General features: G+C 37.9%; 1 protein-coding gene across 2 annotated transcripts in view; it reads right to left on the bottom strand.

The window, feature by feature from the left end:
* Positions 1 to 13305, bottom strand: part of ERN1 (endoplasmic reticulum to nucleus signaling 1) — a 105998-nt gene that overhangs the window by 75692 nt on the left and 17001 nt on the right. For both annotated transcript variants that reach the window (XM_058169012.1, XM_058169013.1), the window contains exon 2: positions 2251 to 2371. In XM_058169012.1, the coding sequence (XP_058024995.1) occupies positions 2251 to 2371 (121 nt within the window). The remainder of the gene's footprint in view (positions 1 to 2250; positions 2372 to 13305) is intronic.

Genomic DNA, 13305 nt, shown 5'->3' with positions numbered 1-13305 from the left:
TTGGTTGTGGTACATTTGCCTTGTAATGAGTTTGTATTGGAAAAAATATTATGTTTTTCCAGATGAGAAGTAATGTGCAAATTACAACATACAGTTGTACATAGCCTTCAATTCCAAATTAACTTATCGGAAACTAAGGATCATTAAAGCCAGTACAGATGGCTATCTATCTGTAAAGTACAGATAGTCCTCGACTTACAACAATAAGTGATTCTTCAAAGTTACAATGGCACTGAAAAAAGTGATTTATGACTGTTTTTCACACTTAACAACCATTGTGCCATCCCTATGGTCACATGATCAACATTTGGATGCTTGGCAACTGGCATGTATTTATGATGGATGCATGTCCTGGAGTCATGCCTTTTGTGACCTCCTGATAAGCAAAGTCAATGGTAAAGCCAGATTTATTTAATAATCATATTACTAACTTACCAAAAGCAGTGAGTTACTTAACAACTGAGCCAAAAAAGGTCGTAAATGGGGCAAAACTCACTTAACAACTGTCTTGCTTAGCAAAAGAAATTTGGGGCTCATTGTGGTCATAAATCGAGGACTACCTGTACTAACTACTTCTGAATAATTGTATCCTTACTTTCTACTTTAGGGTGGTACACATTTAACAGACCCCAAAACTGAATAGCAATTTTCTTCCTCTCCACAGTCTTCCTCAGCCACATGTGCTCTGCAAAATAGCTCCGGACAGATTTAGGGAGTTACAGAGGTGTGAATTTCAGTTTTATGGCATTAGATTTTTGTCCTTCATTTAAAGCCATAATAAAATATTGCAATGTTTCCCTCTCTCTTACACCCACTCACTCACTCACGATATAGGCATACCCCTCTTTTCTATAAAACCATTTGTCAGTATGCATATCTGGCTGACTGAAGTGTCCTTTCATGTTCCCAAACAGTTTTGGAAAGCCATGGGTACACTTCAGTGCAAACTTTATCTGCATGACAATCCCTTCAAGAGGAGCTCCACTGTTTTTGTAGTCTGGAGCATCTGCCTGATCATTCCACATTCTAATTGTCACTTAAAATACATTCCACATTCACACAAATAAATGGAGAGAATGGGATAGCCAAATACCTGGGTATCCATATTTTGCAGCTCATTAACAACTTATTCTAACTTTTATTTGTAAACTAATTTAAATGAAAAGCCTGCTTACTTATGGGAACAGATCTACCTATCCATTACAGATAAAACTATTTCTATCTGAGAAAAAAAAGTATTGTGGCACATGGCATTTTCTCACAGTTTTGTTGGGCAATAACCGGTCTGGACATACATAGTACACTTTATCAGGTTGAATCATAGCATGCGGTCATTGCAACAGAAGAAGAAAACTCTGAAGTTTTGGAAAAGTCCCCAGAGTCTGTAAAATACCGTATATACTCGAGTATAAGCCGAGTTTTTCAGCACGTTTTTTGTGCTGAAAAACGTCCCCTCGGCTTATACTCGAGTATATACGGCTTAAACTCGAGTTTTTTTTTTTTCTTCTTTTTTTCACATTATACCGGATGGCGCAAACTTGGCGGGCTTTTGCATTAGTGCGGGGAAGCCCTGCCGGTGCAGTGAGAGGGCGGGGCGGGGGAGCCGCCAGCCTTCTCGGCTGAGGGAGGGAGGGTTTCCCCGACCGGTAGCTGCCTCATTTCCCACCCTCGGCTTATACTCGAGTCCCCAGTTTACCCCAGTTTTTTGGGGTAAAATTGGGGACCTCGGCTTATACTCGGATCGGCTTATATTCGAGTATATACGGTAGCTTGAATTTCTTAACAAAATCATTGCACACTTTAATTAAGGGTAGATGTACCTTTCTGATGGCATAAGCCTTCCCCCCCCCCCGCCCCCGCATATCCTAGATACTGATCCCACAATTATGCTACCACCCTAATGTGAAATTAGACTTTTGAAGGCAACTATTAAAAAAGAGTTTTCCAAGATTCTTGAAGGCTTGAGAAATTGGTAGATTTGGCATGCACTGTACTCATGCCACTTGAATTCAGCAGGAGTCATGCCTAGGTTTATTCTCTTAATTTGCAATCCTGTGTATTCTAACTTGGAAATACTGTAAGTTTCATTGAAATCATAGGATCAAAACCAAATAATAAGCAACCTTGCACAGGCAAGTAGGCTCTTCAGAATGTGATTTAAAAAAAACAAAACTGATTCTGATATATATTAACTTTGCAATTACCACAAGTTAATGAAGAGAAGGGCAATATAGCATCTCTTATACTCACCTTCCTTTAAAGTCCATTTAATTGACCCCGTTCTCTTGCTAACTGCATGTAAACTCCCATCAAGAGTTGAAACGAACAATAATGTCTCTGGCAAAGTCACTGAATTGGCATTTCCACAGTTCTGAAGAACAAGAAAAGAGAGAGTAGAAGCGTTAGATTCATTTTGTTGTTAACTTTAGGAAGGTGAAGATTTGATAAGAAGATTAAAAATGTATATTCTGTCACGTAATGACCAGTTTCTCTTTCTTGCAAAATAAGTAGGCTAGTTAGCACAAGCAACCCAAGCAGGATTATACTATTTTAAACTTGTGCTTTTTATTAGCGTTGCTACCATATATTGAATGCTGGGCACTTTAGATGTTGAGCTAGGAGGAAAAGAAACCATGGTACATAATCATCCTTAATCTGAAGAGCACACTGTGCTAGTCAGGCCACAATTTAGATCAGAACACAATCCACCCACTGCACAGAGAGAAGCAAAGCAAGCAGTATTCATGACCTTGATTTGCCCTTTTTCTGCTGTGTGGGCAGGAGGAACAGGGAATTTATGGCTTTCAAGATGCTGCTGAGCTATCAGCCCTCACCCCAAAATGAAGGATGGTAAAGGATTCTGGGAGCTGTAGTTCAGCAGCAACTGGAGAACCTTAATTTTCCTACCCTTAAAAAAATACGGGAGAAAGAGAGCAAGGACTGCAGTAATAATGCAAATCAAGTAATGCCATGTCACACAAAGAGATGAGATTAGGATTTTCTCTATTGTCGTCGTCTCTTCAGGTTTTATTGGAGATATTTGGCACACATTTTTAAAACTAACCTTTGTTTTACTATTTACATTATACTTTTCATATATTTGCTACTTCAAAATGATAGGAACTGTGCTGTTAATTTGGGGGAAAATACTACTAAAAAGATAACCTCAGAGGTTAGAAAAAGGAAGGGGTGTAGGGATAAGCCTCAGTTTACCAACCTTTGTCATAAGACTAAGAAAGGGGAGTGCCACTAAATGCCTACGACTTATATAATTCATAAAACTTTGGAGTAAAACAAGCCCCAAAACAATGCACTGGCACTCTACAGGTACACAATTGAGCCCAAAATTTCTGTTAAGGGAGACATTGGTTAAGTGAGTTTTGCCCCATTCTATGATCCTTCTTGCCACATTGTTAACTGAATTACAGCAGGTGATAAGTTAGTTGTTAAGGGAATCTGGCTTTCCCACTGACTTTGCTTGTCATAAGGTCACAAAGGGTGATCACATGACCTCGGGACACAGCAACGATCATAAATATGAACCAGTTGCCAAGCTAACAGTGGGGATTCTGCAAAGATCATAACTGTGAAAAAGGTCATAAATCACATTTTTCAGTGCCATTGTACTGGCACATTTGAACAATCACTAAATGAACTTTTGTAAGTCAAGGACTACCTGTATTTCTTAGGGAACTGAGTAAGGAAGAACAGAGCGCAGCCAGTGTCTTGGCTGATGGTAATTAAGGGTTAAATTCTTTCTCCTTTGAAGGAAGAGAAGGGAGAAGGTCTGAAGAAAGAGGGTTGAATGTTGGGACAGTTGGAAGTTGGGTTCGTTGGCGGTTGACAGAGGAAGGAGGAAGAAGGGCCAGACAGATATTTCTAAACATCAGTTTCCATGAATAAAAAGACAGAAGGACCTTCCTGGGTTTCCTCAAGGAGGAGAAAACCTCCCATTAAAACCTGCGGACAAAACTGCTGCCTCAGCAAGGCAACTCTAAACTCTTTGTGGTATTCTGGCCAGAAAAAGGGGAGCCAGGGAGGAAAAGGCAGATCTTACCTTTCTAGAATCAGAAAATGAAAGAACTTGATGAATTTTGTGAGGTAAAACAATGGCTTAACCCAGAACAAAACTTTTTAAAAACCTACTAGCGTTTTTTCTTCTTTAAAAGGTAAAGGTAAAGGTACCCCTCGCACATATGTGCTAGTCGTTGCCGACTCTAGGGGGCGATGCTCATCTCTGTTTCAAATCTGAAGAGCCAGCACTGTCCGAAGACGTCTCCGTAGTCATGTGGCCGGCATGACTCAATACCAAAGGCGCATGGAACGCTGTTACCTTCCCACCAAAGGTGGTCCCTATTTTTCTACTTGCATTTTTTTACGTGCTTTCGAACTGCTAGGTTGGCAGAAGCTGGGACAAGTAACGGGAGCTCACTCCGTTATGGGGCACTAGGGATTCGAACCGCTGAACTGCCGACCTTTTGATTGACCAAGTCAGTGTCTTACCCAGTAAGCCACCGCATCCCTTTCTTTTTCTTCTTAAACTCTACCAAATAGAAAGAAGAAAAAGAAGCTCTGCCTATAGAGACAATTGCCCCAGGCTGATTTGGGACACCACTTAAAGTAGCCAGAAACAGAAAGGCCTGATCTCTGAAAGAACATCCTATGACAAGGTCTCATGGAAACAAGCCGATGAAACTGCATTGTGCCCCATGGTAACCAGGGGTAGAAAAAGAAAAGGCACTTCATGTCCCAAAATAGTTTAGGGACCTTCATTGCCTCAAATAAAAATTACTAATAAAATAGAGGAACATGTAAATTAATTTTATTTCAGGGGTTTACCCACAAACTGGTGTTCTCTTCAAAGCCTTTCAGGTTTTTCACATTCCATTAGCAGGGCTCTGACCATGAGTATTTTTGCTGTAATTCTTTATCTTAAAAACAACTGTTTGGTAAGAGCATTTGATTGTTTAGCCACCTGCCATTGCCTGAGAAGTTTCAAAAGTATATTTAACACACAAGCTACTACTGTTAGCTATATGAAACTCTTAAGGGTTGAAATGACATATTTGAGCATAGGATTGATGTTTTCCAAAAGACAAGAAACTGGCTGATCAGAAACAAAGATGTTAACCATATTGAATTATTTTACACACAGTGTTTGAAAAAAAGAAAGATACAATTGGTCAGAATGGGGTTTGTTATTTTGAAAAACCGAACGAGGGTTTCATTAACTGTTGAATTACCTTCGGTCCAAACAGCGCTATATTTGTACGTGGTAAGCAAATGTGCTACAGGATCAAATGAGTTATTTTATCCAATTCATATGATCGCATAAGAGATTTGTTCCTCATACAAAAAATAGTTTTGGAGGTACCTACTTAGAAAAAAACTGAACCCTTTTCAACTTCCTTATTGGGAAATCCAAAAGAGCTCACAGAAATATTTCTTTTACAGAGATATTTGGTTTTGCAGTTTACATGTACTGAATTTTTTTTGTAAAAAAAAACCACAAATGGGAAACTGTTCCTCTAACTGCACCTGTTAGTTGAGTACTTAGGCTCCATTACCTACCAGCACCTTTTCTTTGTGATAAACAATTATTCTCACATACAGATTATTTTAGGTGAGTTTCCTGGAGGAAGATTAAATCAGGATATTTCTAAATGCACATATTAATTTTATAGCAGGCTTCATATACCACCATATTATGATAATATGTGGTATTATATATTATAATATATAATACTATATATTAGTATTTCATTAATTTTATTATTTCATAATAATTTTTATTATTTAATATTATTTAATATTAAATATTTAATATTATTAATTATTTAATAATTTTATTATTTCATATATTTCATTAATTTTATGCTACTTGTTTATAGCACCATATAATATCAGTGCCATATTTTAGATTTTATAATTTTTTACCAATGGAAGTATCATTCTTATAATTTACATCTTAGTGTTATAAAGTTCTATTATCCTATGCAGTACTCTTCGTAATTAATTAATATGTTATGTGATATCTTAAATTATTACTTCTGGAAATGATTTTAAATACTTTATACTGTTTTAAGTCTCAATGACTCACTGATTGATTATATAATGTTTTTCACATTTCTAACTCTCCCTTAAAAAAAGAAGTCGGGACTTGAATAAATGCTTGAACTTAATTGGGACAATAGTAAAGACATATCTCTTAATTTATTACATCAGATTTACATCATGTGCTTAGTGTCCTTCAGCCCCATTAAAGTGGGATAAAATTTAAGATGATAAATTCATTTTCATACATACGAAGTTCTGTCCTACAGTAATATTACGTTGCATATAGTCTTCAGGTTTTCCTCTTCACAATAGGTGAAATCTAATGATACTTTTTCTGCTTATTAAAGCATTTCAGCCTGTGGCTCACCAAGGATGGAGATGCAACTTCATCTTGCACTCCCAAATGTGCTCCAATGATTTGGAAGATCCCTTAGAACAGATTTGGAGGCGGAATGCGACAACTCTCTATGGCCAATTTGCCATGGCCAATTCACCACAGGACAACTCAACAGGACAACTCACTGCAGGACAACTTGCCGTGGAACAACTCAACAGTTCAATTTAATTATTTAAAATAAATTTTAAAATATAATTTTTGTCATTCACATTTCATTTTGTCCCTCTTTTGCCATCCTGTCTTTAATTACTATATATACACCACAATTTCTTTGATATTAGTGTAACTCTTGTTCTGCAGCAAATTATCCTGCAGTGAGTTTGCTGCGGCAAGTTGGCCATGGCAAGTTGCTTGCGGTAAGTTGTTTTAGACCCATTTGGAGGGTGCAAAATGAGCACAAAGTCCAATCAGCGGACTTTAAAATCAAGGGGCAATGTTAAGCTTCATCCTTTAAAACTAGATGAAATGGAAGTACAGAAATTGTATCTTAAACTAGTGAAATAAACTGTTACAAAAATAATTATTGAGTTGAATAGGAGTTTCCTTCAGTTAATTGCTATTTAATCAATTAATTAATTACATTTAAAAGACTGCAACTTTTAAATATGGTGCAGGATGAAAAGAACTTGCTTTACTCTTAATCATCTTTAAGTGGCATAAACCTAAATGAAACACCTACTAAGTTTTAGAAGAAGATTCAATAGGCTGTATTTCCAATGACAGAATTGGTGGGATCCTTCAAACTCAAGCTCTAAGCCAGAGTTCCCCAACCTTTTGGGCTTTGTGGACCGGCCAGGGTAGTGGTGGAGATGATGGTTCAGTGCACATGGCGGGAAAGCACACACGCATGCGCAGCACCATTTGCACAAGTGGCAGGCATGTGCGGCTGCAGCCTACACAAACGAAGCACTCTTGCCTGCCTCATTTCCAAAAGGCTCCAGGCCTGGTAGTGGGCTACAGCCCGGGGGTTGGGGACCCCTGCTCTAAGCAATGACACCATTTGCCTAACATAACATAACATAACATAACATAACATAACATAACATAACATCAGAGTTGGAAGGGACCTTGGAGGCCTTCTAGTCCAACCCCCTGCCCAGGCAGGAAACCCTACACCATCTCAGTCAGATGGTTATCCAACATTTTCTTAAAAATTTCCAGTGTTGGAGCATTCACAACTTCTGAAGGCAAGTCGTTCCACTTATCTTGGTCTTGCAAGGCGTATCAATATTCTGTAGACCAAGAATGTTGCAGAATAGCTGAAAGACTTCTGAAATTCTATGAAATTAGCAGAACAGGAACTGCTCTATGGGATAAGGAATAGATTATTAAAAAGGGACACTATTGTAAGCACTTTAAGAATTGGACAAATATTTCTTCAGAAAAAATGTCAATATGTTTTTGACTGACTAATTCCATTTTCAGTATAGAAATAATTTACCTATTACTACAAGCAAAAAAGAAGAGAAGAAATACTGTTCAACCTTTAACTGTTGCAGAATTGTGCAATTTGCACGTTCTTTTTTGATGAGTTATTAGGAAATTCACAGCCACAACCAATAAAAGGGAGGGCACAAGGATGATCCAATAAGAGCTGAACCATATTTGCTTTTTATGAAAAAGGGGCACTGGTATTGATTAGCTTGTAGCTTTGGATATTGTCATATTAGGTACAGTATTCCTCGACTTACAACAGTTCATTTAGTGACTGTTCCAAGTTACAACAGCATTGAAAAAACTGACTTATGACCATTTTTTCACACTTATGACTATTGTCACATGATCAAAATTCAGATGCTTGGCAAGTGGTTCATATTTATGACGGTTGCAGTGTCCTGAGCTCATGTGATTCCCCTTTTGCTACTTTCTGACAAGCAAATCAACTGGGAAGCCACATTTGCTTAACAACTGTGTGACTAACTTCACAACTGCAATGATTCACTTAACAATTATTGGAAGAAAAGTCTTAAAATGGGGTAAAACTCAATTAAAAAATGTCTCACTTAGCAACATAAGTTTTGGCCTCAATTGTGATCTAAGTTGAGGACTACCCATAGTAACTTTTATTTGGTTAAATTTTACTTAACAATCTGCAATTAAATACAAAGACTGAAACAGCCACATTGCATTATATTTTGAAGCCATTCACATTGGATGTACGGGACCGCCTACTGCGACCGAATACCTCCCACCGTCCCGTGCGCTCTCACAGAGAGGGTCTCCTCAGGGTGCCGTCAGCGAGGCAATGTCGTCTGGCGACGCCCAGGGGAAGGGCCTTCTCTGTGGGGGCTCCCACCCTCTGGAACGATCTACCCCCCGGACTTCGTCAGCTTTCGGACCTTCGGACCTTCCGCCGCGGGCTTAAAACATACTTATTTAATTTTGCAGGACTGAGCTAGATTTTAAATTTTGGGTTTTAATTTGGGTTTTATTTCTATTTTTTAATTGGACGGGCTTTAGAATAAGTTTTTTAAATGTTTTATATTGTATTTATATTCTATTTATCTGTTTTTAGTGCCTGTAAACCGCCCTGAGTCCCTTGGGAGATAGGGCGGTATATAAATATGATTAAATAAATAAATAAAATAAATGCAATTAATATGCAGTGGTGGGATTCAAATAATTTAATTTAACTGGTAGCAGAAATTTTGAGTAGTTCAGAGAACTGTGAGTAGTTGAGTAGTTCAGAGAACAAATACCTCTGACTGGCCCCACCCCCATTTATTCTCTGCCTCCCGAGTCCCAGCTGATCGGGAGGAAATGAGGATTTTGCAGTAACCTTCCCCTGGAGTGGGGAGGGAATGGAGATTTTACAGTATCCTTCCCCTGCCACGCCCAAGCCATGCGCACCAATCCATGCCACACCCACCAAGCCACACCTACAGAACCGGTAGTAAAAATTTTTGAAACCCACCACTGGCGTGGCCATGGTGGTCATGGCCAGGGGGTGTGACAGACAGCATTTCTCCTCCTTTCGCTCCCTGGGAGCAAAAACGAGCCATGGGGGGGATGGGCTGCCCCCCTGTGCCCCATTTGGGCCTAGGAGACCTCCCTGAAGCCTTCTAGGAATGAAAACAGACCACGAAGGGGTGCCACAGCCCCCCGCACTCTGTTTTGGGCCTAGCACTTGCCTGGGAGCCAAAATGGGGCATGTGGGGACTCCTGGAAGGGGCGGGGAGGAGCGGAGCAAGCCAGCAATTTAACTACCAGTTTACCTGAACCAGCCCAAACTGGCTGAATCCCGCCACTGCATTTAAAGCTATTTTTTTAATGCATTGTTCTCTAGCTGATCCTCATCCACACCAAATCTTTGAAGTATTCTTTCAAAGATACTGTACAAATGGTGGATTTACTATCTCAACACGAGAGGGGGGGTTCCCCTTACAATATGGCAGTTCCAGCTGTTTGTTGAATCTGAACTAATTTATTTATTTATTTATTTATTTATTTATTTTGTCACAACATCATACAAAAAGATTATATAGTATATAAACATATATATGAGTAAATGTTAGGAGGTATAAGCATATATATATATAGGAAGAAGAAAAGAAAAACAATAGGACAGGAACGGTAGGCACGTTTGTGCGCTTATGCACGCCCCTTATGGTCCTCTTAGGAATGGGGTGAGGTCAATAGTAGAAAGTTTTTGGTTAAAGCTTTTAGGATTATGGGAAGAGACCACAGAGTCAGGTAAAGTATTCCAAGCACTGATGATTCTGTTACAGAAGTCATATTTTCTGCAATCTAGATTAAAGCGGTTAACATTAAGTTTAAATCTATTGGTTGCTCTTGTATTATTGCAATTAAAGCTGAAGTAGTCTTTGACAGGAAGGACATTACAATAGATGATTCTGTGAGTTAAACTTAGGTCTTGTCGAAGGCGACGGAGTTCCAAGTTTTCTAAGCCTAGGATTTCAAGTCTGGTGGGATAAGGTATTTTGTTGTTTTCAGAGGAATGGAGAACTCTTCTTGTAAAATATTTCTGGACACGTTCAATTGTATTGATGTCAGAGATGTGGTGAGGGTTCCAAACAGGTGAGCTGTATTCTAGAATTGGTCTAGCAAATGTTTTATATGCTCTGGTTAGTAGTGTGGTGTTTTTGGAAAAGAAGCTACGCAAAATTAGGTTTACAACTCTTAGAGCTTTTTTTGCTATGTAGTTGCAGTGGGCTTTGGCACTTAGATCATTTGACATGAAAACTCCAAGGTCTTTAACGGGATGGGGGTCGTCTGTAAGGTAATGTCCATCTAGTATGTACTTAGTTTTTGGGTTCTTTTTTCCTATATGTAAGACTGAGCATTTGCTGGTTGAAATTTGGAGCTGCCAATTTTTAGACCAAGCGGTTAGATGGTCAAGGTCGTTTTGAATGATAGAAGTGTTGTCTGTGGTGTTAAATAGTTTGACGTCATCAGCATAGAGAACACAATTACTTGAGATATGGTCACAAAGATCATTAATGTATAGTATAAAGAGTGTTGGTCCAAGGACGCTGCCTTGAGGAACGCCACTCTTGACAGGAACAGGATTTGATAAAGCATTGCCAATTTTGACCACTTGTTGTCTGTTAGACAGAAAAGCAGATATCCATTTGTGGAGGGGTCCTGAGATGCCATAGGATGTTAGTTTTAGGAGAAGTTTATCATGTACTAATTACTGTATAAAATGTTTAAAAATGTTTTATATATATATTAAAATGTATAAAACTTTGTCATTTGCCCCTTCTCTTATGGTGGAAGCACAGGGTGTAATAAATGAAAGGGAGAAACCAAGCGACTCTGGTTTTGAACTGAATTTGAACTGAATTGAAAAAAGATCAAAAATCTTGCTGTTCATTGTTTCCCAAATTAAACTAAACTTTATACACAAGGTTAACTTTCCAAAAAGGGGAGATATTTGCTACTGATCCTCTCAAAATAGTTTTTTATATATGTACAGGTAGTTGTCGACTTACAACAGTTCGTTTAGTGACCATTCAAAGTTATAATGGCCCTGAAAAAGTGAGTTATGATCATTTTTCACACTTACGACCATCGCAGCATCCCTGTGGTCACATAATCAAAATTCCGATGCTTGGCAACTGATTCAGGCTTATGACAGTTGCAGTGTCCTGGGGACATGTGATCATGTTATGCGCAAAGTCAGTGGAGAAACCAGATTCACTTAACAACCATGTTACTAATTTAACAACTGCAGCGATTCACTTAAAAAGTGTGGCAAAAAAAAAGTCGTAAAATGGGGCAAAACTCACTTAAGAAATTTCTCATGTAGCAACATAAATTTTGGATTCAATTTTGGTTGTATGTTAAGGACTACTTGTAGTTCACTAAAATTTCTGTATTTCCTGTGATACAAGTACACATCTTTCATTTTAGTGTTACAGCATTAATACCTTAATGAAGTACAGTTCAGTCCTCTGAGCAATTGGAATGTTGAAAGAACTAATCAGTTTATTACATAAAAAAAACCCATGAGGCATAGGGGTAGTTCCTGTACAAATGAATGAAGAAATAGATGACATTTGTCCATTCACGTCTGAAAAGAAAATGTCACTCGGTAGTATTTGCTTTGGCTAGAGACTTCAGCCTGAGATCTAACTGACAATATTTACTGTCAGAAACAGAACATGTATTTTCCAAGAAACCCCTTTGAAGTTGAGTAATATTTTAACCATTCAACTACTCTTTAATAAACTCCTGAAAAGCACATGGCATCAATAATCAAACTGGATATATAATTTATATGTATATAAATATATAATTTTTCTGATAAGGCACACACATTTTTTCTGATAACACAGAAGTATCCTAAGGACAGCTGTACAACCTTGGAAAAAGATAAATCTATAAACATTTCAGTGTTAAAAAAGAAAAAGAATTTACACATTTACTTTGAGGACTAATGCAGGTTTCAATATCTCATTATTATATATCTAATACATATAATTTGTGATCTTCTACAATTTACACTAAAAGTCAACTTGGCTTCATGGTTAAGATTCCAGACTAGAAACCGGGAGGCCATGAGTTCGAATCCTGCCTTGGGCATAAATCCTGGGACGGGTTCTCTCAGTCCTAGGGAGAAGGCAAACCTGAAATCTCACCAAGAAAACTACAGGGATTGGTTCCTGGCAGTTGCCAGGAGTCAGAATTGACTTGAAGGCACACAGATAAACACAATTTATAGCAGAGAATTTGTTTGTGGTGTACTTCACCATTAATTGCCAATGTTCATAAAATCCAGACACTACTGGAGAAAATAGTTCTTTAATTGTTCTTTCTAGATAATAAAAAGAATATTAGATTTCTCTCTTTGATCCAGATCTTCTAAATATAATTTCTTCAAAATTTGCAAGTGAAAGTTTGTGTGATGCCGTATAATACTTTTGCTCATCAGTAAAATGAGTTAATTATTACTCACTAGTAGTAAAATAAAACATGCAGTAAAATTTAACTCTGTCAGATTATTTAAGGATATAAGAAGTTTTGCATTATTTGTTTTGACTTCACTGCTAGATTAGTCACAAAAATATGTGCCTTCTTCTCCCAGTGTGGGCTGAGAGAATAGATTAGAATGGAATGAAATGGAATAGAATAGAAAAGAAAAGAATAGAACAGAATAGAGTAGAGTAGAATAGAATTCTTTATTGGCCAAGTATGATTAGACACACAAGGAATGGGTTCAAAGTCACCAAGATGGGTTCTTGGTAGGACAAGATTTGGGTTTCACCACTCCTAGCTCAACACCTTTACCACCATGCCCCAGCAATTCTCAATTCTACAGATAAAAAAAAATAAAACAAATTGTTTTCTAGGCTTTTAAGATTAATTCAGCTATGTACAAGGTAATT

This window comes from Ahaetulla prasina, chromosome 2, assembly GCF_028640845.1.
Source record: "Ahaetulla prasina isolate Xishuangbanna chromosome 2, ASM2864084v1, whole genome shotgun sequence".
In the NCBI taxonomy this organism is placed as follows: Eukaryota; Metazoa; Chordata; class Lepidosauria; order Squamata; family Colubridae; genus Ahaetulla; species Ahaetulla prasina.
The sequence above is the reverse complement of the archived record's forward strand: the minus strand, read 5'-3'. Positions and strand labels throughout refer to the sequence as shown.